The 27,066-nt window shown below is 42.1% G+C and overlaps 1 protein-coding gene across 1 annotated transcript; it reads left to right on the top strand.

Annotated features, from left to right (window-relative positions):
• Nucleotides 1-26,717, top strand: CTSB (cathepsin B). Its single transcript, XM_020985316.2, has 10 exons — nt 1-106; nt 18,659-18,809; nt 19,988-20,076; nt 20,494-20,608; nt 21,362-21,480; nt 22,828-22,913; nt 23,834-23,980; nt 24,378-24,494; nt 24,829-24,957; nt 25,529-26,717. The coding sequence occupies exons 2-10, from the start codon at nt 18,684-18,686 to the stop codon at nt 25,621-25,623; spliced, it is 1,023 nt and encodes a 340-aa protein (XP_020840975.1). The 5' UTR covers nt 1-106; nt 18,659-18,683; the 3' UTR covers nt 25,624-26,717.
• The last annotated feature ends 349 nt before the right edge of the window (nt 26,718-27,066 follow it).

Here is a 27,066-nt window from a genome sequence, read left to right as displayed (position 1 = left end):
GGCTGGAGCTGGGGATAAATGCTCTTTCCGGAGCTGACGGATTTTGGGAGCTGTTGTGGTGCTCGCTGCTGGTGGCTGGGCGATCCTGTTCCGCATAGGAGGGACGGTGAGTCTGAAGGGGGCGGGAATACTTGCATGGAGGGAGAGTGTTACTGCTGCTTGGAGAAGAACCCCCCCTTTCGCTTTCTGGGCTCGAAACGTGGGGTAGGAGGGCGCATTTTTATCTTTCCCAGTCGGTTAGGACTTATTTCACTCTGAGGCCCCCGAATTTGGGGAGGGGCCCCTGGGGAAGCGGTAGGATGTCGGCGTTCGGGACAACGGGGTGAGTGCGGTGGCCCCCGCGAGGCCCGAGCGCAGCTGCAGCGTGCAGAGGCATGATAAAGGTTGCTCTGTTGTGGGAGCAAAACAACCAGCACAGCCAGACGTCCCCTCCCCCCTTCCTCCTCTCCCCTTGGGGTGCTGGGGCGTCCTGTGGCCGCTTCGCAGGAGCCTAAGAACCCCCAGAGTTGTCCCTAAGGCTGAAAGTGAAAGCTGCAGCAGCCCCTTGTGAACCCCAAGGGTGGGGGGAAGGGTTTCCTTTCGGGAGGGATGTTGGCTGCGAGTGGGAACGAACCTCCTATCCCAGGTCTCTTTGTGTTGGTGGCTCGTGCCCCACCTGCCTGGAGGAGAGCCCCCGGGCACGGGGAGGTTGCCAGCTGAGCCCCGCGACTAAATGCCAGGAGTGGAGTAAAAGGGAGAGAAGGGAAAGGGGCGGTGGGTAACCTGGGACCGCCCGCAGCCTCCCAGATACTGTCGGGGAGCCCGGAGCTGCCGAGAAAGTGAGGAGGCCCGTGCTGGCCGATACCCGTGGTAGTCCAGGGCACCGGGAAGGGTTATGGGGAGCCAGGCTTCCGTGGGCCTCGATGCCCGAGGGAGAAATGAGTGGGGAAATTCATGACCCTCTTGGAGCCTGGTGTCCTTTCTGAAGTAGGAGCTCTACGCACCTGGGCGTGTCAGGGTTGGGAAGATGATCCGTTTGGGAAAATCTGGTTTCCTCCTGCGAGCCTTAGAAAGGAGCCTTGAATCGGGGAGGGGTTTCGGGAGTTACTAATGCAATAAGGGAGGGGTGAGGGAAAGCTCTGATTGGTGCCTAGAAAGGTTTTCTATCCTATCCCTGTAAACTACTAAACCAGTCTAACTGGCGTTTATTAAGCCCCTGCTACATGAGCAAGGCACCATGCTAGGCGCTAAGGATAAAGAGGCAAAAGAAACATTCTCAAGGAGATTGCATTCTTTGAAGGAAATGGCAACAAGTAATCAGATTAAGTATATACAGGATAATTTGAGGAGGGAGAGAACTAGGCTAACAGTGAGCTGAAATTTGGAGGAAGTCTTTATAGAGGTGGAGATGAGGTGAGACTAGAATCCGGGCATGGGACAATGGGCAGGGAGTTAGAAGATGGGATGCTAAGTTCTGGAGAATCCAATTTTGGCCACAAAGTGGATTGTAGGAAAAAGAGGAATAATGTGTCTGTAAAGGGGGGGTAGGGAGTGGTAGGAGAAAGGGCCAAAAGATAGGCAAGAGCCAGAATGTAAAAGGCGTCAGGTGCCAGTGTAAGTTTATTTTATCCTGGAGGAAATACAGAGCCAGGGCAGATTCTTGAGGGGAAAGTGGCTTGGTCAGACTCGTGTGTTAAAAATATTAATTCGAAGCTAGATTGGGAAAAGGAGAGGCTAGAATCAGAAGGACAGATTAGAAGGAGAAAGCTGTTGCTGTAGTTCAGGCTTAAGAGATGTGCTGATTTTTTTGTGTCATTATAAAGAAGATTTATACCAGAAATGTGGAGATAGAAACCACAAGTTTCTACTGATATGTTGGGTGAGAGTGAGTGGGCAGTTCTGAATGACTCAGGTTGTGCAGGGGGTGGAAGAGTGAGTGGAAATAATGAATTTTGTCAGTTGCATGTTAGTGGGACATCCTGTTGGATTATGTCTAAGAAAACAGTCTAGGTTTAGATATATAGATTTCGGAATCATAAGATCAAGGAGCTGAAATGCTTTCAGAAGTTATTTAGTCCAATACACACCCACACACACATTAGAGATAAATTGAACTCAAGAATGTTTATGTGAGTTATCAAAGACCAAATGGGTAGTAAATGTGAATCATCATAGAGATTATGGAAACTGTAGGAGCTGGTAAGATCATATAGAGTGTAGAGAGGAAGAAAGGAGGCCCACAATAGAGCCCTAAGCTATACACCCATAATTAGGAGTGGGAAGTGAATGATCCATATGAAACTGAGAAGGAGTAACCTGGAGATGTTACAGAAAGGTGAAGAAAGAAATGAATGAAAATTAACCATCAGAAACTGAGAAATTAGAAGCCAGATTGCAGAAGGTTGGAATGAATGAGAAAAAGTGTGTAAACCAGTGCCTGGGATTGTCATTAGCTATCATGTAGGCCCAGAGCAGAAGAGATGAGCTTCTTTAAAAAAAACATTTTTTAAATTCAATTTCCCCCCAGTTACATGTAAAAACAACATTTTAACATTACTTTTTAAAACTTTTGAGTTCCAGATTCTCTCCCTTCCTCCTCTTTTCATTGAGAAGACAAGCAGTTTGATATAGGTTATACGTGTGTAGTCATGCAAAACGTTTCCATATTAGTCAGGTTGTGAAAGAAAACAGACAAAAAAACCCTCAAAATATAAAAAAGTATGCTTCAGTGTATTCAGACACATTAGTTTTTTCTCTGGGATTGGATAGCATTTTTCATCGTAAATCCTTCAGAGTTGTCTTGGATCATTGTGTTGCTGAGAATAACTAAATCATTCATAGCTGATCATTTTACAGCATTGCTGTTACTTTGTACACAGTACATTTCACTTTGCATCAGCTAATTTAAGTCTTTCCAGGTTTTTCTAAGAGCATCCTCATCATTTCTTACAGTACAATAATCCATCATAATCGAATACCACAGTTTGTTCAGTCATTCCCTAATTTATGGGCATAACCTCAATTTCCAATTCTTTGACACCAGAAAAGAGCTGCTATAAATATTTTTGTACGCATAGGTCCTTTTCCTGTTTTTTATCCCTTCGGGGATACAGACCTTGTAGTGGTATTGTTAGGTTAAATGGTTTTATAGCCCTTTGGGCATAGTTCCAAATTGCTCTATAGAATGGTTGAATCGTTCAAAACTCTGCCAATAGTGCTTTAACATCTCATTTTTCCCACAGAAGGGATGAGCTTCTAATCAGGTCCTTTGAACTTTTTAAATTACTAACTTGCCTCTGGTGCTCTCAGAACTGGAGGAGAGAAAGCTCTGGGTTTGTTGGAATGCAATTCAGGACTTTGCTGCCATTTGGTGCCTAGATGTGACCTGGGAATTCTGGAGCATCTCATTGAGTTCTCTTCAGGTATCAGAAAATACAGCTAGGCCAGAAGTGAAAAGATTTTTTTTTCTAAACTTACAAATGACTTGCCTTGGCTCTGGAAAACCAGGAAGGAACTGGATTGGCCAGTAGCATTTAGAAGTCACAGAATTAACATAATTTTCCAAGTTGATTTGTCTTAGAGCAGATGGGGTTTATATAGGAGGGTAGATTTGGACCTGGGGCATTGGCTCGGCCTAGGAAATTTAGTTCAATCTCTTACTTTACAAATGAGGAATGGAGGTCCAAAGAGGCTGTCTCTCACAAGGTCACCCAGTTCTTTTGACTCAAGCCAGTGCTCATTTATCTTGTCTTCCTGGTAGGGTTTGCAGCCCTGAAGCTACTAGACATTACAGAGTAATCCTAGGATAGTTGAGAAACTGAAATCTCAGCTGCCCTAAATACAACATAAGTTCTTACCTTAATAGAAAACATACTGCTTCTTGAAACTTTGCTTTTCTGGGAACAATACAAAATAATGGAAAGAGGCACTAGATGGGAGAGTCATATCTGGGTTACTAGTGTATTACTGGGCCTCACTTTCCCCCTCTGTAAAATGAGGGGAGAGGAAGAATCTGTATTACTATTGTGTGATAACTAATAATAATGAGGCAGCCTCAGGGGAAAGGGAAAATTCAGATCTACCAAGACATTGTCATCTCCATCCTACCAAGGTACTTATCTCAATTTGTACTTTTGTGACAGGATTTCTGTTTATTGCCTATAGTTATTATCTCATCTTCACCACACCCCCTATGAGACAGGTGCTTTGTTATCCCCATTTTACAGATGAGGAAAGTGAGGCCCAGAGTGAGCCCAAGGAAACACAGCTACTATGTGGCTGCTGGATTTGAACTCTTGCCTCCCAAGACTAACACTTTATGCAAAGTGCCTTGTAGTTGCCATTTGCCTTCAATATATAAATTACCATCAGGTCTTTATCGAATACATGGGGGAAGAGATTTGTGTTAATCCAGGGTTCAGAGTCTAAACCTTGAATGCTTTGGAAATTCAACTTTTCTCTAATGCTGACAGTCTTACCTCTATCCCAGAGGTGCCAAACATGCTGCTCATGACACTCCTAAGTGCTGCTTGTAGTAGATTAAAATGCAAATGGGAAATATTTAACAAAATAGATATAAATATAAATAACATAATAAATGTTAATATGTGGTTTTCTAAGTCAAATTGCACCTACAAGGATCCTCAGGGATGGTTTATGGCCTCTGTTTCTATTTGAGTTTGACTACACAGGTCTATATCACTACCAGGTCTTTATTTGATTGGTATATGCTACTGAATCACGCAACCAGAGGCCTCTCCTAATTTGTGAGGACCTGGCATCTTTAGTAGTAGCTGGTCTTCTGTAAGCTTATGATATCAGCCTTCATGTCCACACCTCGCCCTTTTATCATTGGAAGCATAACCATCCTTCCAGCCACCCCCAGTGGGTGTTAGCCCACCTCAGTGTAATCCTCAACACTTCATATCTCTAATCCCTAGCTAGGTCTTGTCATTTCTACCCTTGCTACATCTCCTTTTTTTCTTTTGCCACTACCCTAGTTTAGGCCTTGATTACCTCTCTCCTGGATTGCTGTAGTAGTCTAGTAGCCTAATCCCCCCATCCCCAACTCTCCTCATTCCAACCCATCTTCCACCCAGTTGCCAAAGTAACTTTTCTTAAAACATAGGTCACATCATCCCCTTCCTACTCAGTAAATTCTAGGGGCTATCTTTTATATGTAGGATCATTCAGGCTCAAATGTAAATCTCTCTAGTGTTTTGAGCTCTTTATAGCCTGGGCGTATTCTACCTTTTTGCCTCTTCATGCATACCACACATTGTCTAGTCCAGTTAAACTGCCAGAATTCTTCATACACAACACCCCAACTTTGCATGGATTGTCCCCAGTGCCCTGTAATGCCCTCTTTAGTCTCCCTATTGCTAAAGAGAAGCCTGGCCCATAGTAAACATGGGTCAAATTGCTCTCTGGGTAAGTAGTTGAAATGAAATTTCTGGTAGTGTATTCAGAAAGGGTGCAAGAAAAAAGTAGGAGGGATTAATCCATGATAATGCAAATATTTGTAAAAAGCCCTTTAGCTGCATACAGGTCTACATTTAGGGAGATGCTCTGTTAATGTCATCTGACCTGTTTGTAGGTCCTTCCTCTCCGAGGATGGAAAGCTACTGCAGGGGTGAAACCTCCTTGGTGACACACAGAATGTGTTCTTGATCAGGAGACTCCTGGTCTAGGACATTACCCAGGATGAAAGAAACTCTGCATTTCCTTTGTAGTGGAAGGATGTGATACCGTGTGGAGATCACATCAAGTAAATCCTGCTTTCTGGTCTTACTCTTGAGTCTCTAGGAACTGAGATGGTTCCAAGATTTCCTGGACACCCTTGGTTCATGGTTATTATTGGCCAAAAAGGGCAACACAACACCAGACCTAATTGATTTTAAGTGACCTTGTGCCAGGTGATGCCCTGGAAATGGCAACATTGCATTCTGCAGGTGTAGTGCAAACAAATTGAGTATCTGCATGAGATAGGGTGGGGAAGGGGGTATCAAAGCAAAAGACAGTAAGAGTTATGGGCAGAGTAGGGAGCCAGGTTCTAGTCATAGAGGACAGCTTGTACAAAAAGAGTTTGGGGACAGATGGTAGTCTAGTTTCTCTGTAAAGTATACCAAAGTAGTGCTGGTGCCAGGGTGGATGCTTGTGGAAGCTTGGAGTCTTGAATTGAAGCCAGATTATGTAGAGAGCCCTCAATTAAGCCAGATTACAAGGAGTTTCTATTTTATCTTAGAGGTAGCATGGAGACACTGAAGGATTTTCAGCCAAGAATCACAAGGCACAGAGAGAAGTGACTAGCAGAACAGTGTTTTGAACCTTTAACAACTCTTGACTTAGTTTTGCTTCTAAGCCTGACCAGGTTTCTTCTATATAAGGAGATTGTAGGTAACTGATTAGTAAAGGGAAAAACTAAAAGCAAGAAAGAAGGCTGTTTTGAGTGTGGAACCACACTAAGATGTTCCTCCCCCACTTTTTTTTTTGGGGGGGGGGACCTATATTCATGCATTTTTCTCAGTATCCTAGTCTAAAGCCTTATCCATTTTTTCTGTATTAATTCAGAAAGAATGTCTTGGACTAAATCCTTCTTCCCAATAGGTGCTATGCCTATTTCCTTCTTCCCCTCTCCCTACCCAGAGGCATAACCAATTTCTTTGAAGAAACTGTGTAAAATGTTCTGGGAATAATTGTGTTCATTAAGGCTCTTGATGGATTTCACTTTAAACCCTTCCATCTCCCCTCCAAAAGACTTTGAATACTTCAATTAATGCAGTATCTCTTGATTTCAATTTGGAAAGGCTTGGAAAAAGTGGTTGAATTAGGATTGAATTGATTAGGGAAAGAATTCAGTGGGATTTATCTAGAGTTTAGTGACTGTTTTTGGTGAAATAAGCTGTTCTCTAAATTCCTGCCCAGTCTTGACTATGAAACTTTGTTGCTTAAGAATACTAAATGTGTTACCCAAATTGCAGGGAGGTTTTAGAGGAATGAGGTTACTGCCCCTCTTTGGACCTTTAAGCAGGAGTGTTTAGAATTAACACTAGAATGACAGCCCTGTACTTAACACTGTAGAGAATCTTCCTCTCAAGCCTAGGCATGAAATGAAGCTGAACTAGTGTGTATTTTTAATAGCTGGTCTTGGAAAGGCATATAAGAGATGTGGTCTAATCTCAGAAAATGGGAAGGAGAAGTTTTGAACCAGGTGACTAGGAAGATGGTGCACAGACGAGTGGACAAGATGAGTTGAGGAAGTGCTTGGTATTTGTGTAAAAGCCTCCTTCCTTCCTTTATTTGTACTTCTGAGGCCTACCTAGATGATGCTCATTGCAGTTTTCTTACACCCCGTTCCTCCAGCAGAGGTGATGTGCATGGGTGCAGCCAATATGTTTTCCTAATCAGCACTGGTGTTCTAGAACTTTTGTATTTTCCCATTTGAGAAGTAGCTCAAGGAGCTAGACCAGGGACAGGGACAGCACAGCTGCTGCTGAGCCCAGCTCTTCCCGTTTAAAGTTGGCATGATGGGTATGGTACACTAACCACAAACTACTTATAGTTTAATAAGCCACTGGGGGTGGGGGGGAGTCTGACTGGGATATGCAGCTGGCTTCTTGGAAGGAACCTTCTTTCTCTTGAAACAACTTCTCAGCTGATCCTCTACTTTTTTAGGATGTAGCCATAGGAAACACAGGCAAGAGTAAGAAAAGAAGGAAGTGTTTACCCAGGCAAGAGAAAATGAGAGTTATTGGCTACCAGTTGCCCCTTTTGCCCAAAGTTGGAATTTGTGACTAGTTTACTTATGGGCAGAACTGAGCTGTGCTCGGGTTATTTGACTACTGCATTTACTAGAGTTTGAGTGTGAAAGGAGGGGCTCCAAGTTTTCAAGTATCAGCTCAAATGTTACCTCTTATTAGAGGCCTTTATTCCTTTTCTTCCAAGATCCCCCTCCCCCCATCCCCGGCACTTATTTTGTACATAGTTAATTTTTGCCTTGAATTTCACTTGCATGACTGGTAGAATGTACTTGATGACTGCTACTTTTCTTTTGTCTTTATAGCACAACACCTGGCACATAGTGTATAATTCAACTAAAGTTTATTTAAAAGTTTAATAAATTTAATATTTAATTTTGAAAAACTTAGAGGAAGAACCCACTGCCTCAAAAGTCAGCCCACTCCATTTAGGAAATGCTCCTTCATATAAAGCTTAGACTTTATCTCTTTGTAATTTGTCAGTTCTCAGTTTAATATAACAATTCAAGGGGGGGTGTTTTTTTGTGTTTTGATGAGGCAATGGGGGTTAAGTCATACAGCTACTAAGTGTCAAGTGTATGAGGCCAGATTTTTAACTTGGGTCCTCCTGACTCCAAGGCTAGAACTCTATCCACTGTGCCATCTAGCTGCCCCAACAAGCTTTTTTTTTAAGTACTTACTACATACTAGGTCCTAAGGAGGTAACCACAATGAAATGTCAGCTTCCAGAAATTCCAGTTTACTGTGTGTGCCCTTCACACAGGCACCAAGTGAGGAGTAATGCTCTGTCAGTAAGAAGAACCTTCTACAAATGCTCAGGCTTGAAGCATTTCATTCCTGTAAGTGAATACGATATAATTTGGAGGAAGAAGAAAGCCCTAATGAGCAAAGGTAATTGGGAAAAGCTTCTACCAGAATGTTTTAGTCCTCATTCTTGGAAAGTGAGAAATAGTTTATAATTTTCTGGGGTTTTATATGGTTCTGCCAAGCTAGGAAGGCCCAGCAGTATTCTATGTGTACTTGGTGTCTGAGGGCCAATCCCTCAATCGTGGAGAGGATTGTTAGCTGGTATGATTTGGAAGGGTTGCAGCAACTCATGTAACTTCTGCTGCCTGTGTCCTTAGAAGTACCTACACGGTGAAAAGAGGGCTCCTTGAAATCTTAAGTATCCACTCTCCTCAAACTCCAAATAAAATGTTCCTAATGAAAGATAGCATAGGCTTTCTGAGCAGGTTGAGAAGCCCTGTGAAGCCCTGTGTTTTTATTCAGTCTCCTTACTTACATAGGCTTTCTATGTGACTAGATGAGATACCTTCTTGGAATAGTTCAGAAAAGGGTGGGGCCAGGAGGCCAAGAGACAAGACGTACAAGGTCAGTGTTCTAACTGATAAGGGAAGGGGAGACCTTTGCACTGGCTGTAGGTCACTGCATCTTTCAGGGAGGGGGTGGTGATCAGAAGTTAAGATCAATGGTGCCAGTAGACAGTAGCTGCTATGTTTGGGTAGATGCACAGCCTTGTGTGGAGGGAAGGGTGGCATGGGGTTCAGTCTGAAGGCAGGTGAAGGGTTTAGTGGTTTTCCTGGTATACACTCTGCCTGGTGATAGAAATTGGTCTTTATAGGCCTTGTAGTACCTCTGACATTTCTGCTACTTTGGTATCCTGATGAAAAACCTATCCTTAATAGTGATTTAGAAAAGACTTCTGCCTTCTGTGGGGCAGGCAAGGAGGACAGATTTACCGGGTCTTTTCTCTCTGTATTACAGCACTTTAGCACAGTCATTGGCAGATGATGGAGTATAGTGAGAAAAGTGATAGAAGTGGAGCCAAAAGAGCCAAGTTCAAGTTCAGCTCTGCTTTTTCTTAACTCAGTGACCTTGGGCAAGTCACTTCTCAACTGGTAAAAGTGATAATACTTGCATCACCTGCATCTCAGTGTGGTGAGGTAGGTCCTAATGACTGGCATCTTAGCTCCAGCACAGCCCATGGCACATTAGCCTTTTCCTGGACCTGCAATTTCATTGGAATGATTATTTGCCAAAATAAGAACTTCTACTAAAATGGCTTAGAACCTGCTCTGCAACTTGGTATTAGATAAGCTCAGGTTATGCAGCTAGCAAGTGTCAGAGGCAGGATTGGAGTGCCCATCTTCTGACTCATAGGTCTTTTGTCTCTCACTTCACGTTTTCCAGATTTATAAATCAATGAGAATGTAGTCTAGAGCCAGAATGGGATCAGAATGGGCAGGGAAACCAAGGGAAAATATCAAAGGCACAGGTAAGGTAAAGGGATGGGGCCTATTGAGACCCTTCCTTCAGCATTCAAGACAGAAGCTTTTGTCTTAGTATGGCAGAAAGTGCACCAGATTTGGCACTAGAAGATATAGGCTTGAATCCTGCCCCTGGCCCTTTTAATCTATTTGAAGATTCATCTGTAAAATGGAGCTAATAAAACCTACACTTAACCTCAAAGGGTTTTTGAAGATCAAATGAAATAATATATGTGAAACACTTCATTATAACAGTAGTAGCCAGTTTTTTATTTGGTGCTTTAATGATTGCAAAGCATGTCATAAGTTCTCATTTTATCCTTTTAGTAACACCATGATATAGGCAGATATTTAGGTATCTCATTCACATCTTACAAAGAAATTGAGGCCCAGAAAGACTTGCTCAGGGTCATTACACAGCTCTAAAGTGACTCTTGGTTCCTAATGTATTTGACAGATTTTTGAGCAGAGACTTCCTTAGTTCCCATTTTATTTATTTTAAAAAAATAATCTGAGATTCCAAGGCATTGAGGTATAGTGGAAAGAGCTCTAGCCTCAAAGAGTAGAAAATCTCTGAAGTCCTGCTGCTGACACAGACTGACTTTGTGGCCTCGGGCAACTCGCCTAACCTTTCTGTGCTCCAGGCAGCTCTAAAAATGCCAGTGAAATCACAGGCCTGGACAAAAGTTGACAATTGGAGTAACCAACCAAATTATGATACATGGTATATAGAGGATATTAAAGGCAGCATTGTGCCATAAGAAATGACAAAAAGGACAGATGCAGAGAAACCTGGGGGAATTTGTATGAACTGATTCAGAGTGAAATGAAAAGGACCCAGACAGTTTTTATAATAACAATGGCATTTTGAGGAAAAGTTACCTTGAAAGACTTAAGAATTCTGGCCAATGAAATCATGGACCAGGATTCCAGAGGACTCATAAGTGCATGCTAGCCTCCTTCTTACAGGTGGAATGGGCCTGAAGCCTTTTTTGTAGTAGGTGGGCTCACTTTGTTCCTCATAGGCTCCTTTTTATGCTCTCCTACCTCACTCTTACCCTTCTTAACCATTCTTCCAAAGCAAGCTGGCAACTCTCAGGAGTGTAATACCAGCTTATCTTTATCAGAGATGACTTATAAAAACACGATCTGCAAATAAACAGAGTTTGTATAAAGAGCAGGAGTTTCCAAATTGTGCGCAGGCAGCATGAAGAGGGGGAGGGGAAGTAGTAGAAGGGGTGGAAATTTACCAGGTCCAGGCAGAGGAGCAAGCCAGTCAAGCCTTCATTCAGGGTGGCAGCACCCTTCACTTGGGCAGTTGGCTCCCACTGCTGGCTTGAGTTCTGCCTTTCAGTTTATCCTTCCTTAAACACGAGGAAAAACTACGGTTCCCAGCAGCCCCTGCTGCCATTATGGGTTAGATACTCAAGATGGAGAGTAAGGCATATGTTTTCAGACAGGCCAATGTGGAAATTCTTTTTTTGCTTGACTGTATATCTATTTGCATGACTGTATCTCTGCTTGTATATGCTACAAGGTTCTCTTTCTCCCTCCATGGAGAAGTAGGAGAGAGAAGGGCCAGTGCTGGGTTGAGAGAGATAGATGAAGCTTTTTTCATGTACTTAAGAAAACTTTGAAAATTATTCCTTCAATTATAAGGAAAAGGCAGGCTGTAGGACAGAATCAGGGTTTCGTGTGCGATCTTCCTGTTCTTTTAATATTGAAGTGCTTATTTTATTAAGTTTGGGATTTTAAAAGAAGAAAAAAATTGAGTTTCACAACCATGATTTAAATGAGGTATATGTAGCAAGTATAATTCGGGGGGGGGGGGGGCCGCGGGGTCCAGGCGGTATTAGTTATAAGGAACAGACTGGTAGGGCCAAATTATAGACTGTGGCCACTAAGGCCTCTTGTCCTGACTTGGGGGTGGGGTGAGGTTATAAGAGAGCTGGCCAGGCCTGTCCAGTCATTTCAGAATAAAAATTCTTTGGAGTGGCTGGGTCCCAGGGAATAAAAGGCTTGGGAACCTAGTTAGGTGCTAATTAAGAATGGCTATGAGGTGGGTGGCTGAAGTTCTATCTAATTAATGCTGTGAAAGCAGTTTCTTAGCTTTTTAAAGTCTGGCAAAGACTTTAATCTTTTCTTCTGCACAGAGGATGGACAGAATATATTAAAAGAACCCTAGAAATGTCCTCTCCTTTGTAGATAGCATTGACTTGGTCGGGGCTAGTTCCCATCCTGGCCCCAGTGAGACCTTCCAAACTGTGACCCCTTGCTCCCTCTGAAGTGCAGGAGTATCTTAGATATCTTAGAAAATTTTGTCTTGTATAAGTGAGACACTTATACAAGTGAACCCCTCGAAGTTGCTAAGCCCCAGGCATGCCTTGCAGAACTGGTAAGTAGCAGAGATAGCACCAGAAACTTTATGTTTTGGCCTCCTGGTTGTTTCTGGGTGCTTCTACTATACCTTGTTTAAATAGCTAATTAAATGATTGCTGCTGCAGAGGAGAAGAGGGGGACCCTTTTAAGCTATAATAGTATAAAATTATAACCAGGCATGCATATGACTTCATGGTTTGTCTGCCTCCTGGATGGTTTGCATGATTGTTTCGAGCAGTTGCTTAATAACTTACCCCACCCATGTGTTTATCTGGCCTCCAAGTGCCAGTGACTTTGGGGCAGAGGGGAACTTGTTTTTCTTATGAACCTTACAACAATCAGCAAATATTCTAACATACAAAAATAATTTTAAAAATGATTATGTACAAAACTACAAACTTGTCACATTTTGTTTTAAAATGTTTTTTTTTAAAAACCGTAAATGCACTCGCCCTGAAGAAACAAAGATTAAAACTAGTGCCTTCTACCTTCTAGTAGTTAACTGTTCTTATGCAGATAACAAATACTGATAGCCAAGATAAGTCAAAGTATTCTAGTTATCTTTAAGGAAAGAGTTCACTTCACCCCAGGGGATCTAGGAGGACTTTTATAGTTGGGAGCTGAGCCCTAAGGGAAGACAAGATTCTACAAAAAGGAATTAGAGACTGTCCTCCACCTGGTTGGAAATTCTTGTAATTCATTTTGGCTACTTTGCATAGTATATCAAATAAGATTGGAAAGATAGTGAAATTCGTGTTAAAAGGACATAAATACCAGATGCAGAAGTTTTGTGTTATCTTAGAGGCATTCATTACTGCCAGAAGACTGAGATGATTGCTGGCATAGTTAAGACTTGTACTTTAGGAAGGTTATTTTGGCATCTTTGTGAAAGATAACTTGATCAATTTATTTTTGTTAATTTATTAACCATTTTTATTATGTGCCAGTCACTGTGCTAAACACTAGGTATAGAAAGGTGACAGTCCCTGCTCTCAGGGAGTTCAAAATCTAATGAAGAAGATAAATATGTATACTGACAAGTATTGGATAAATTGGAAATAATCGAGAGAGAAAACAGAAAAGCTGGAAATAAGAGAGAAAACAGAAGAGTGATCAGGAAAGCCTTCCTAAAAGGTAGGGTTTTATCCGGAACTTGAAGGAAGCCAGAGAAGCCAGGAGGTAGAAATAAGAAGGGAGAGGGACAGACAACAAAAATATTTTGGGGGCAGCTAGGTGGCTCAGTGGATAGAGCACTGACCTTGGATTCAGGAGGACCTGAGTTCAAATCCAGCCTCAGACACATAACACTTACTGGCTGTGTGACCCTGGGCAAGTCAATAACCCCATTGCCTAACCAAAAAAAAAAAAGAAAAAAGAAAATATGTTCATCGTCAGGAGGTAGAGTACCTTGTTTGATGAACAGTAAGAAGACACCTAGATGGCACAGTGGATGGTTCAGATCTGGCTTGTGGTGTGTGACCACCCTGGTTAAGTCACTTAACCCTGTTTTGCCTAGGTTCCTTATCTGTAAAATGAGCTAGAGAAAGGAATGGCAAACTAGTATCTTTGCCAAGAAAATCCCAAAAGGGGTCACAAAGAATCAGAATCCTGAAGGCAAAGAGGAGCTAGGATGTATCTGAGGCTGCATTTGCACTTGGTGGTCTTACTGACCCCAAGCCCAGTGCTCTATCCACTGAATTGCCTATGGTCATAGGAATGTGATTTGAACTCCCACTTCTAAATGAGGAAGTCATTGTGGGGGTATTTCAGACATTATCCAGTTGGGGAGATATTAATGGTTTTCTGGAGAGTTAATCAGGCCCTGGGCCCAGGGTGGCTTGGCAAGGGGAGGACCTGCTGGTCATTAGCACTTTGAGCACATTAGACATTAGCACTCACGTGCTAGGTTCTGGCAGGTAGAAATCCTTTATCCAATAATAAGTCTAGGAAGGTGGTAGCTGGGAGCTTTCTTTTTCTATAAAGCTTGAGTACACTGTATAAATGAGAGGTTGAGACTTGATTACTATGGTAGCTGCTGTTTACCATATAAAATACCAAACCTGACTTTGGATATAATCTTTGTCAGAACATGAGTGCTTAGCATACCACAAGGAAAATGAACTACCTTCTCAGATTGGGGGTGGGGGCTGGCTAAGTTTCTTCTAGGGGAAAAGACTCAATCTACACAACCGTCTTTAAAAGGCTTATAAGCTAAGCATCTTTTCTCTGGCAAACTCAGACACTTTAATTCAGACTTAAATACCTAGTGCCTGGCTAGAGGTCAGTCTCTTCCCCAGCCCCAACCCCCACCCCCTTACCTACTGAGTGTTGAAATTCAAAGGGGCTGAGTGACTTGCCAGGAGGTCACACTGAATCAGCACCAGAGACCTTGTGACTTCCAGCCACTGCTTAGTCAAGCAAAGAAAGGCCTTGCAACCCATTCCCCACAGACCATTACCATAATATCAAGAGCAAAACAACTGGGTTAAACAGTCTTCCTCCTGATCAACTACTGACCTCCCTGGCCTCCATTTAAGTTGTCCCAACTAAAATCTTTAACCAATCCCTCCTTTTTTAAAAATTTTATTTTTTAAATTCTTTTTTTTTTTAAAGAATTTGAGTTCCAATTTTCTTCCCTCCTGCCACCCCCCACCCAATATGCAATATGATGTCAATTATATATTCAACCCCTCTTAATTCCAGTGTCTTCTCTATGCTAATTGTTAATGTGCTAATTCAGTCATCTTAGTTGTGTCCTAGTCTTTGGGACTCCATTTGGAATTTTCTTGGCAAAGATGCCGGAGTGGTTTGTTTCCTTCTCCAGCTCATTTATACTTGAAGAAACTGAGGCAAACAGGGTTAAGTAACCTGTCTAATGTCACACAGACAGAAAGTGTCTGAGGTTAAGTTTTAATCCAGGTCTTCCTGACTCTAGGCCCTGCTCTCTATCCACTTCACCATCTAGGTGCCCTCTTTACTAATTATTTTCTGTTTATCCTCTATACGTCTCACAAGCACGTTGTCTTCTCCTCCCTCCCCCCTGCCCCGTTAGATTGTAAGACTCATTGAGGACAGGGACTGTTTTTTGCCTCCCTTTGTATCCCAAGCTCTCAGCATAGTGCCTGGCACAGGGTTGTTGTGAGTATCTTTTCTTGGCAAAGATAAGTAAAGTGATTTGCCATTTTCTTCACTGAGATCAAACGCTGGTCATCCTGACTCCAGACCCAGCCCTCTGTGCCTGCTTGGCACATAGTAGGTACTTAATGTTTGTTTACTGACTGACTTATTAAGGACCTCTAGCAATTAAGAACTTTGCTAGACGTTGGAGCAGTTGAAGTTGAGAAGGTTTTGCCCTAGTCTTGTGGGGGAATGCAGGAGGCCAATTGTGGTACAGTAGAAAAAAGAAGTGGTTCTGGGGTCAAAGGCCCTGGGTTCAAATCTCAGATCTCACCTCTGATCTTGGACAAGTCATTGGTCTTAAAACAGATCTAGTATTCTACACGTGAATAGATTTAGGGCTAGATAGACCTCGGAAGGAATCTAGTCCATCCAACGCCAGAGAATTTGGCACTTAGTTTTAATAAGTAATGAGTAGTGCTAGGACCTGACCCAAGCCACCTGATTGTAAATTCAGTTTTCTTTCCACTTTATCTCACTGAATCAGATATGAGAGGTTCTATAAATTGATTGTTATGAGGAATTCTCCATTGTGGAAACACAACTCAGTACACAAACACAGTAACTTGGTCTTAGAGAGTAGTCTCTTGAGAGTTTTGTCACATAGTCCAGTAAGTATCAGCAGCCCAGATTGAACCTGGATTTTGTTGTTTGCAAGGCCTACATATAATTTCAGTTGATCCTCACAGCAATCCTGTGAGTTAGACTTTTTTCATTGTCCTGAAAAGGAACTGTGAGAGTAAGAGGACCACACAGTATCTTATGAGTTTTGAACTGGTTTTCAGGACTTTATACCAAGTGTTCTACCCAGCTGCCATCTATCAAAAATCCTGCTAGAAACGAATGCCTATCAAATTCTTAAAATCAGATGGGTTAAACATAAGCCAGTCCATGAATTGGGAAACTACCAGCCTTGTCAGGAAAACAGATTGGCCCAGGTAAAAAGTCAGAGCTGGAAAAGGCCTTGGAGTGTTCAGTCCCCTTATTTCATAAATAAGGCACCAAAGAAGGCCCCTTAAGGGAAGACTTATTTTTATCTTTTATTTTGATCACTCTCGTTTCCAAATAGGTAACCCTTACCCCATCTCCTAGGGCAGCTAGGTGGTACTGGGCCTGGAATCAGGAGGACTCTTACTGATTGAAATCTTACTGATTTCAAATCTGGCTTCAGATACTTAACAGTTTTGTGACCCTGAGCAAGTCACTCTTGTTGCCTCAGTTTCCTCATCTGCAAAATGAGCTGGAGAAGGAAATGACAAATCATTCCACCATCTTTGCCAAGAATACCTCCACAGTTGACTGAACAGCAACCTCAACTTCTGGAGCCATAACTTTTGACCAAAGATTTAAAGGGGGGGAGGGCAGTTCAGCCAAATTAATGAACAATCTAAATTTAATTTAATTAAGCTTGGTCATTTATTATTAATGGCACAGCATTCAGTTTTGAATTTTCTCTTCAGATTATACTTGTGGCACAGTGGATAGAACCTGATTTCTAGTCTTGCCTTTAACCCTTACTAGCTGTATGACCCTGCACCGGTCACTTACCTCCTCAGCTTCAGTTTCCTTATCCATAAAATGGGGATAATAGGACCTACAGATCTTTCTATGAGGATCCAATAACATAATATAAATAAATAATATAAATGCCACTCTAGGGCCCAGCAGTGGCGCAGAGACAAAGATACTCTGCAGTGTTAGTGGCCCGAGTAATGTGTTTTTTCAGATCATGTTACTTTGTTATTAGTAAGCCTGTCCTGTAAAGAGCAAAATGATACATAATCATCTCTTGAGCAACAGCTCAGAGCTGGGTAAAGCTTCTGTGTGGCAAGGAGCCAGGTAAGTTACAACAGATTTGGCAGGGGCCACACACACAGCTTTGGTTTCTTTGAAATTTAGCTCTGGGCTCTTCTAAGAGATAGAGACTGCCCAGGGTGGGGGCATGGAACCTGCTGAATAAATAGATGAAAAGGGATTTACTAATGGAAAAGGCTAGACAGCCCCCCCCCCCACTTTCAAGGAGCTCATCCAATTGGAGGTGATAGCAACACATGAAAGAAAGTTTGGCCACAGGGCAGATTGAGGAAGGGCCAGAAGTCCTAAGGGTACAGTGATTGGGTTGATGTCAAACCCCCAAGGGTTGCTAGATCAGAAGATATTTCCAGGGGTCTGGAGGACATAGGCAGCTAGGTGGCCCAGTGGGTAGATCCCTGGGCCTAGAGAGTTCAAATCTAATCTCAGACCCTTATTAGCTGTGTGGGCAAGTCACTTAATCTCTCTCTGCCTGCCCCATTTCCACCACTGTAAAATGGGGAAAATAATATCTATATCTCAGAATTATAGTGAGGATAATCTTTGTAAAATACTTAGCACAGTGCCTGGCACATAGTAGGTGCTTATAAATGCTTGCTTCTTTCCCCTTCCCCCTTTCCCAGTGGCCAAACTGATGGTAAGCTATTAGGAGATATATCAGATTTGCAGTCAAGACCTGGGTTTGAATTTCAACTCTTCTTTCCTCTCTGCATGACTTTTGGCATAGCAAAAAGAGTGTTTTTAAAAAGTATTTTAAAATCAGGCCTCAGGCAGTTTCCTAATCATTAAGTTCTCCCTAGAGAACTTTTAGTATAATCCCTTATTGGGGCAGCTAGGTGGTACAATAGATAGAGCACCGCCTCTGAAGTCTGGAGGGCCTGAGTTCAAAATCAACTTCAGACCAAACACTTGACACTAGCTGTGTGACCCCAATTGCCTTAAAAAAATATATCTATCTATCTATCTATCTATATATATCTATCTATATATCTACCTATATCTATATATATCTATATAGATATATATATCCCTTATTTCACAGAGAAGGCCCAGAGAGTTTAAATGGTCACCTAGAGGTAATTTTCTAGTTACCTCTTGCCTTACTTTCCAAAAGAGGAAGCTGAGGGAAACTTGCCTAAAATCACACAGCTTTTAGATTGCTGGGTCTTTATCCTAGGTCTGCTGACTTCCAGTCTGTCTTAATTCTATTCTCACATTAGAAGCAGTGTGGTTTATTTATAAAAGTCAGACAGCGAAAGGTTTCATGAGGTTTTTCTCTCTTTCCAGGTAAATCAGGAATTCGTTTCCCAACATGTGGCAGTTCTTGGCCACTCTGTGCAGCCTGGTTGTACTGACCAGTGCTCGGAGCAGATCGTCCTTTCCTCCTCTTTCAGATGAAATGGTCAACTACGTCAACAAACTCAATACCACATGGCAGGTTTGTCTCGGGAATGTGCAGTTCACAAGGCAGCGGCCAGTTGTGCGAAAAACATTTTTGTATTCAGAAACAATGGAAATGTTTCTGAAATATAAACTATGGAAATATAAACTGTTATTGTGCAAGAATTTTTTTCCCTGAATACTTTAATTGATTCATGAGCTCATCAACGGGAGCTTTCTGGTGGTACAAATCATAACCCATCAACCCTTTTATTAATTTGTGCTCTTGTTCTCCCATAAGTCTTTGACAGAGAATTCTGTCATTTTTTTTCCCTATTAAACATATTTTCACATTAGGGATCTTGTAAGTAAGAATTGGAACCGATAGGAGGAACCACCAGGAAGAGGAGACAAAACAGAAGAAAAAAAATATATGTGAGAGTTATTTAACGTTTATGTGGATGCTCTATTAGAGTGAAGCTTTTAAGGTTGTTGGAGGCAGTAGGAAAGAACTACATTTGCAGAGTCTCAGAATGAACCATACTGGAACATAGCCCACATGAAGTCTGCTCCTTAGTCTGCTTTTATTTACCATATTCATTCTGGTCATCTGAGTTCTAAGTAATTCAAGATAATTTTTTTTATTTACAACTAAAATTGTAACCGCCACTGAATTAGCTTCTAAGCTTCCATGCCAGCTTATTAAAAATTGACAAACTGGAGAAACCTTTTTCCATAAGCAGTTACTCAATGTATGTGTCCCACTGTTCAGCCATTAAGACTGCAAAAGTCTTTTCATCCTCTTTCTGACAACCTCATTTGGTCTCTCTTCAAATGCCAATCACCTCTCTCTCCAGAATGACATTTAAGCTTCCAGTCTCCCACAGACTCCCAATAGAATGACAGTTTAACTGTACTCTTCAAAATTTCAAATCCTCTTAAAGAAACAGTTTCTATAGTCTCTGTAGGTGAGGCTGTTGAAGCTGATGTTCTAAGAACTGTGGGACTCTTGTTACTAGAAGATTGAAGCTGGGTAGAGAAAGGTACTTTATTTTGTTAATATATGCCTAATGTGATTGTCTGCCAGTGGGACGATCTCAGTGGCCGAGCAATGACTGCTAAATAACATGACCTGCTTAGTAAGTGATGTGTTTTGTTTTGTTTTGTTTTGTTTTGGGGGGGGGAGACAGGACACTTTTTCTATTGCTCATTAATGACCAGTAAGTTTCGTTTTAGGCTGGGCACAACTTCCGTAATGTGGACATGAGCTACGTAAAGAAACTCTGTGGTACCTTCATGGGTGGAGCCAAGCTACTACCTCAGAGGTATTGGGTCATGGGAAGGGTAGAACCTGAGGGAGAAGAGAGGGGTGGGGTCATGGTATCATGACCTTCTTCTTGAGAATTCAGAGCACAGGACCCCAAGATTTCATCTAGGTATTTACTTCATTTCCACTGTAACTTGATTCTTCTAAGTACTATAAACTCAGACTTAAGGCCTGAGAATACACTGGGACCAGCCAGTGAGATTTTATGATGAGACTAGGAGAAGGCTGCTAGGTCTTAGGGACATTTGGGTCTAAGGCAAGACTGTTGCCTCCTTCACACCCTGTTTCTGATGAGTCTTAAGACTCATCTTCCTCCTTCTTCCCTACCTCCCACCCCCCTTCTTTTCATCTGAGGAAGATAGAGGCAGAACAGTCCCATTTGGCCTCTTGAAACAAAGTTGTGTTCTTTACCCAGAATGTTTTTGGCTGATGGCATGAAGCTACCAGAAAACTTTGATGCCCGAGAACAGTGGCCAAACTGCCCAACCATCAAGGAAATTAGAGACCAGGGTTCCTGTGGCTCTTGCTGGGTAAGGATGGGGGGGGGGGGGCTAGAAACAAAGACATTTGGAGGCAGCATGGACCTCAGACCTACCTCAGACTTGGACTAAGGAGAGACCTGCATTTCCTAGGCAGGTTACTCCCATTTTATAAATAAAGTAACTTGAGGCTTCAGCCAAGTGAATTAACATTTACCTCTCAAGGTCAGTGTAAAGAAAATGCTTAAAGTTTATAAACATGAGATGCTTAGTAACCCTGGAAAATCCCTTCCCTTCTTAGGGTCTCATTATTCCCCTCTGTAAAATAAAGAGATTGAACTAGATGATTTCTTTAAGGTATCTTTCAGCTTCCCATTTACTTACCCAGGCCAGACATCCTGTTCTATATTGCTTTGTACCCTCTTTGTTACCCTACTCCAGCATCAGGAAAAGTTAGAGGGAGAAGGTATATTTGGGGAGAGGGAGGGAAAGATTGGCTTTACTTTTCAAAGTGAAGTCCTTTTTAAGACTGAACAACGAAGCCACTTAAATTCAGCACCAGTAGAGAAGGATGGCTCTCCCCAAAGGAAAATCTAGGCACAGTACAGGTTATGGGGTAGCAGATGTGGTTGCCCAGTCATCACCCTTAGATACTGATCCTTGAATGATTTTCATGAATCATCTTTCATGTAACATCTAACTGGCAGATTCTTGGGTATATCTCACTCATCCATTTGGGTTTTTCTTGCACTCCTTGTCGATCTCTGCTTCTCCTTGGATTCATCTTCACATTTGTTCCCACAGGCATTTGGAGCTGTGGAAGCCATTTCTGATAGGATCTGTGTGCACACTGGTGGAAATGCCAATGTAGAAGTCTCTGCTGAGGACCTGCTTAGCTGCTGTGGATTTGAGTGTGGGGAAGGGTGAGTCTTGGTCCTAAGAGACAGTGGGGGTTAGGGCCCAAGCACAAGCGCTAACTTTTAACTGCTTCCTGGGATGATTCCCAAGAACCAGTGGGAAAAGGAAACAGAGTTACATAATCCATGACCATTAGAATCAAGACCCCCATTCGTCTTGACATACGGTGTTCATTAGCCCTGAGGTGGATATTCTCGAGAGTGGCACCCTTGTCGTTCACTCTCTACTTTTTTTGAAAGTAGATCAGTACTGTTTAAAAAATGCTTTGGAAATAGCCAGCCCATTGAGGGCCCTAAAGTCAGACAGAGTATGCAGGGACAAAGATCAAGGTTCATCCTTTGGGGTAGGGTAATTACGTTGTAGCAAGATACAGAGGAAAGAGTTCTGGGCTGTGGAATCTGAGTTTGACTCCTTGCTTTGCCATTTTATACTTGGGTGACTTTGAGCAAGTCACTGGGCATCAGTCTCCTTATGTGTGATGTGAGGGGGATTGGACTAGACAACTTTTAAGGTGGCTCCCAGATCTGGCTACGGAACATGGCAAAGGAGACGATTAGATCTTGTCAGAGCCTATAAATTGTTGGTTTTGTGTTTTTGCAGTAAATTTTGAAAAAGCTCTAGTAAGCATGCTTGTATATAAATACAATCTCATTTGGCAGCCAAAAAGCTGGTGTCATCTTGGACATCATCCAAAACAAAAGGGAGGTGATGGTCTTGCTGTACTAGTCTGACCCCATCTTGATTATTGTATTCACTTCTGGGTGCCACCACAAAGGAAGGACACTGATGAAATGTCATTCAAATATTAGTTCAGGGAACTAGGAATGTTTGGTTTGAGAGAGACCTTTATGTATACACATGTAATTTATATATAAGTATACAATGTAATTGTGGTGGGTGTGTGGGTGTGTGTATATTATATATATATATTTATATATATATATATATTTTATATATATACATATATACACATACACACACACACATATACACATTTGTATGTGTATCTGTATGTAGGCACGTGTGTGTGTGTGTGTGTGTGTGTGTGTGTGTGTGTGTGTGTGTGTGTGTGTATAAAAAGGTCCTTGGTGTAGAAAGAGGGATTAGAGTTAACTTTTCTTGGCCTTAGAGGTGGGACTAGGAGCCACAGGCAAAAGTAAAAGGTAGATTTCAAATTGATTTCAGGAAAAGCTTCCTAACAAAAGTAGAACCAGATAAGATGAAGGAGTTGCCATTTCTACCTATCTCCATCTCCTCCCATTTTGTCTAACCTTACCTTACCAGACCCTTCTAGTGACAGGCCCCTTACTAATTACTGAAACAGCTTGTTCTTATCTGGACTTGTCTCCTAGCTGTAATGGTGGCTTTCCTTCTGGAGCTTGGAGGTATTGGACCAAGAAAGGCCTTGTATCTGGTGGCCTCTATGATTCCCATATAGGTAAGTACCCATTCCTTAAATTTTAAAATTTAAACCCCGTGTGGGGTCTCAACACACAGTTTAAGAAAGTACTTGAAGGGGTCTGGAGTAGAAAAAATTTAAGAAGCCCTGCCTTAAAGTGCTTTGTTGGTATATTCATGAATCTCCAAGTGTGGCTTTCTTTGCAAGCAATGAAAGTGCCCATTTTACTTGGCCTTGCTTTGTGATAGGGGAAGAAGGAGCTTTGGTTTGTCCTTCTGGTTATTTAAGTTGGTTTCTAAGGGAGAGACATTAAGATTTCCTTTGGTCCTTCAGTCACAGTATCATAGATAACAAAAGACTTAAGTTTGGGTTTTTAGCTATAGCCTTGCACAAGTCCCATTTTCCTGTTCCATGATATGGCAACAATATTTGTCCCTTATTCCCTAGGGTGAGTGGGATCTGCAACTTCCCTCCCTTTTTTTGCTGAGGTGTGGGGGATGTAGAATGTTGTATGTACCCTGACTGAGTTGGTGTTTGGTTTTTCTGAACTATTTTTCGTTTCTTAGAAGAAGAATTGTTTTAGCTAGGGGATTGGGGAGAGATAACGTTAGGATCCCTATGCAAGTCAGGGTTGTGTAAAGAACAATACCAATGTAAAAGCTTTCTTTATATAAATATTATAGGTTGACATTTTCTCAGTTTAAGGAAATGAGATGGATGAAAAGATTAAAAGGATGTATTGGTTCTTCTCATATTCTTAGTATTATGGTGGTCTCTACTCTGCTATTGTGATAACTTGCTTATGAGCTGAAGAGAGAAATAGTGTGGGAGAAGTATGGGGAAAATACACAGAGTAGGCAGGATAGGTTAGTTCCAGGAAGGCCTTTCCTAAGACCCAAGGTCCAGAGTAGGAGTAAAGTGACTAAAATCTTAACCCCATTGCTGTTTGGTTCTGTCAGGCTGCCGACCCTACTCCATCCCTCCATGTGAGCACCATGTGAATGGTTCCCGCCCTGCCTGTACTGGAGAGTCAGGAAACACCCCCAAATGCAGCAAGAAGTGTGAAACAGGCTATTCTCTTGACTACAAAGATGACAAACACTATGGTGAGCAGTACCGAGGTTCTGTATGAAGGGCTAGAATTAGCAGTAAATAATAAATCTCTTTCCCTTAAGGGCCTGTGGGGTTGTGGTTTTGCATCCTACACCAGCTCAGGTCTTAAGCTCTAGGCTGACTAGGCATTCTCAAGGCAATAAAAACAAGAGAAAGTCCCCCTGACTATCGTGCAAGGAATGTTTAGAAATGCTTGGGCAGAAGGAGAATACTGGACAATCCTTCAGCAGCTGGCAACATAAAGCTGGATGCTGAGGCTAGGTGAAAGTGGGGCAGGGGGAGGAGTTGGAATGGAGTTTCAAGTCCCTTTCCCTGTTGAGTCCCAGATGGACAAAACCCAAGTCATGGAACCCTGAAGTCCCAAGTTGACTATTCTGTCTTGACTTTCAGGATCAACCTCTTACAGTGTACCTTCAAGTGAGGAGGAGATCATGGCTGAGATCTACAAGAACGGCCCTGTGGAAGGAGCTTTTCTCGTGTACTCTGACTTCCTCCAGTACAAGTCTGGTGAGTTGTTTTCATTATGCCTGCTTCAGTTGAAGGTAGAGGGATAAGGTCAGAGGCTATCAGGTAAACGATGTGGCAGAAATGACCACTTGACCACAAAACTATTGGTGACTTGTTCTCAGTCACACACCTATTAAGTTATTAGCAAGACTAGAATTAAAATCCTGGTCTCTTGGTTCCATATCCAGTATTCTTTCTACTCTTCCCTTCCACGTTATTTTCATAATGATAAAGCTTTCTGGCAAACAGACTTGATTAATGTCCACAGAAATTAAGGCCTTAGCCCACAAACCTCTTCCTTGCCTAAGGTCTTCCTTCTTTGCTCCATTCCCAGGAGTATACCAGCACGTTACTGGAGAAATGCTTGGAGGCCATGCCATTCGTGTCCTAGGCTGGGGTGTGGAGGATGGTACTCCTTACTGGCTGGCTGCTAACTCCTGGAACACAGACTGGGGTGATAATGGTGAGTAAAAAAAGCTGCTAGAAGCTATGTATTCCTGAGAATACCTGTTCTCTTCTCCAGGGGCTTTTAATGGTGCAAATCCAAATATCGGTATCATTTGGGGTCCATTTAGTCCAGAAGTAACCCAACCCTAAGTCCAGCCCCACCTAGTTTTCTATCATAGGCCAAGTTTGGCCCTAAAAAAATACCAAGGTGCTCTGGAAAACAGTTTAACCTAACAACACCCTGCTTACCATCTCACCAAAAAAGCCAGCTAGGAGCTTATGGGGGGGAGGAGGTGGAGATAAAGTCATCATGTCCTAGAGACAAAAGCCAGTGCAAAGATTTTATTCTCATACCTTTACCCCTGGAGTTCTGCTCTGTAGAACTTCCTGAAGGCAGCTGGAAGGGGTTAATGACTTGAGATGAAGGATGGCTGACCTAAAACTCTTTGCTAGAGCAAAGGGACTGGGAGAGAGGTATTTGTATGGGCTGGTTTAATTTTAAATTGACAAGTGAGAGTGAAGTATGTCACTCAGTAGGCAAGAAGTGCTTTTTAGGATGAATTTCAGGCTTTTTATTTTTTTCCCAGGTTTCTTTAAAATTCTCCGTGGAAAGAATCACTGTGGGATAGAATCCGAAATTGTGGCTGGAATTCCCCGAACAGATCAATATTGGAGGAAGTAACCTGTCATTTGCCCAACTTTAATTTTTTTAAAAAAGAAAAAAAACGGGAATGGGAGAAATGAATATTTTTAAAAGACTTGAGCTGGAGAGAGATGCTCTCTAATCATTCATATTTTGTTTAAACAGGAAGATGAAGGGGAGATTTTAGACAAATCACTGGGCTTTGAGAATTTGGTTGAACTGAATTCTTGTGGAGTCAGCCAGCTCCATCAATAATACATTCTTCTTGGTCTGACTCCACCTAATGCATGCCATTTCAGTTTTAAGTAATTCTGTGAATAGCACATAGCACTGCTGGCAACAGGCTGTGTACTACACTTGAGACCCCTGATGCTTTCATTAAAAAGGTCTCTTTCCATAAGTGTTTCCTAATTCTTTCCCTGTTGTCATGTCTCCTGCAAGTTCCCATCCACCCCAAAATCTTTTAGGAGTCTGAAATAGCCAGGAATCAACAATAATAAGGGAAGAGTGTTTTGTTTTGTTTTGTTTTTCCCAAGGTTTTATCCCACAGGAATGGGAAACAAGGTTGTGGTGGTTTTTTTTTTTTTTATGTCTTGAGTAGGAAGGAAGGAAAGATTCTCAGAAGTCAACTTTTGACTCCCAAATGATTTTATTGGGGGAGGGGGCGGACCACAAGGCTTTGGAATCCTAATCTGCCCCAATTCTCACTGCTAACAATCCCATACTATGCTTTCTTAGGCCAGTTAGTGCCAGTCCGCCTGAAGCCATCAAGCTTTGCAGTATGCACACACCCTTAGGTCTGGTGGCAAGATTCAAATAGATCAGCCTCTATTTTTGTTAGTGTACCTTGGCTAATCGTACAAAGAAGAGTTGCCAGGATCAGTTGTACTCAATAGAAGCTTGACCCTGTGGTTTTAAAGGGAAGACTGGGTGGTGGTTACTACCCCAAGAGCAATATTCCCTCTGCTCACCTTCTTGGGGAGGTGGAGGATAATATCGCAGGATGCTGATGTCCACAGGAGAAACAAACTCTTAACTTTTCTTTAACCCTGTTAAGCAATTTAACGTCAATGTTGGTTTTAGTGACTGAATGGAACCCAGAACCCTTGTGCCAATAAAATATTTCTCCTAAATACTTTGGATTTTTCTGTTTTGGTGGGTAGTGGAAGGAAGAGGTTGAGGAGAGGTGTTTCTCCCCAAACTGAAGTCAATGATGGGTGCTTTATTACTAAGCCAAGGATTCTTAGTCTTTTGTGTTATGGATCGTTTTAGCAGACCGAAGCCCAAGGATTTCTCAGAATTTTGCTTTTAAATGCATTAAATAGAAATATTTAGTATGTACCATATTTATATATAAATATACAATACAAAGCACAGTAGTATCCTTTTGTACTCTTCCGAAATAGCTTAAGTTTTGCAAGCATTGATGAACCTCATCTTGTACTACTTTATAGGATCGTAGATCTAGTTAACGATTTCAGA

Source organism: Phascolarctos cinereus, unplaced genomic scaffold (assembly GCF_003287225.1).
Source record: "Phascolarctos cinereus isolate Bilbo 61053 unplaced genomic scaffold, phaCin_HiC Scaffold_2;HRSCAF=192, whole genome shotgun sequence".
Classification (NCBI taxonomy): Eukaryota; Metazoa; Chordata; class Mammalia; order Diprotodontia; family Phascolarctidae; genus Phascolarctos; species Phascolarctos cinereus.
Note: the sequence above shows the minus strand (reverse complement) of the source record. Positions and strands in the feature narration are given on the sequence as shown.

What these genes read in the sequence shown, in the direction of transcription:
- CTSB (XM_020985316.2), top strand. Translation starts at nt 18,684, where the DNA reads ATGTGGCAGTTCTTGGCCACTCTGTGCAGCCTGGTTGTACTGACCAGT. An exon ending in CTTCCTCCAGTACAAGTCTG is followed by an intron (nt 24,495 to 24,828) that starts GTGAGTTGTTTT and finishes CTCCATTCCCAG; the next exon opens with GAGTATACCAGCACGTTACT. An exon ending in CACAGACTGGGGTGATAATG is followed by an intron (nt 24,958 to 25,528) that starts GTGAGTAAAAAA and finishes TTTTTTTCCCAG; the next exon opens with GTTTCTTTAAAATTCTCCGT.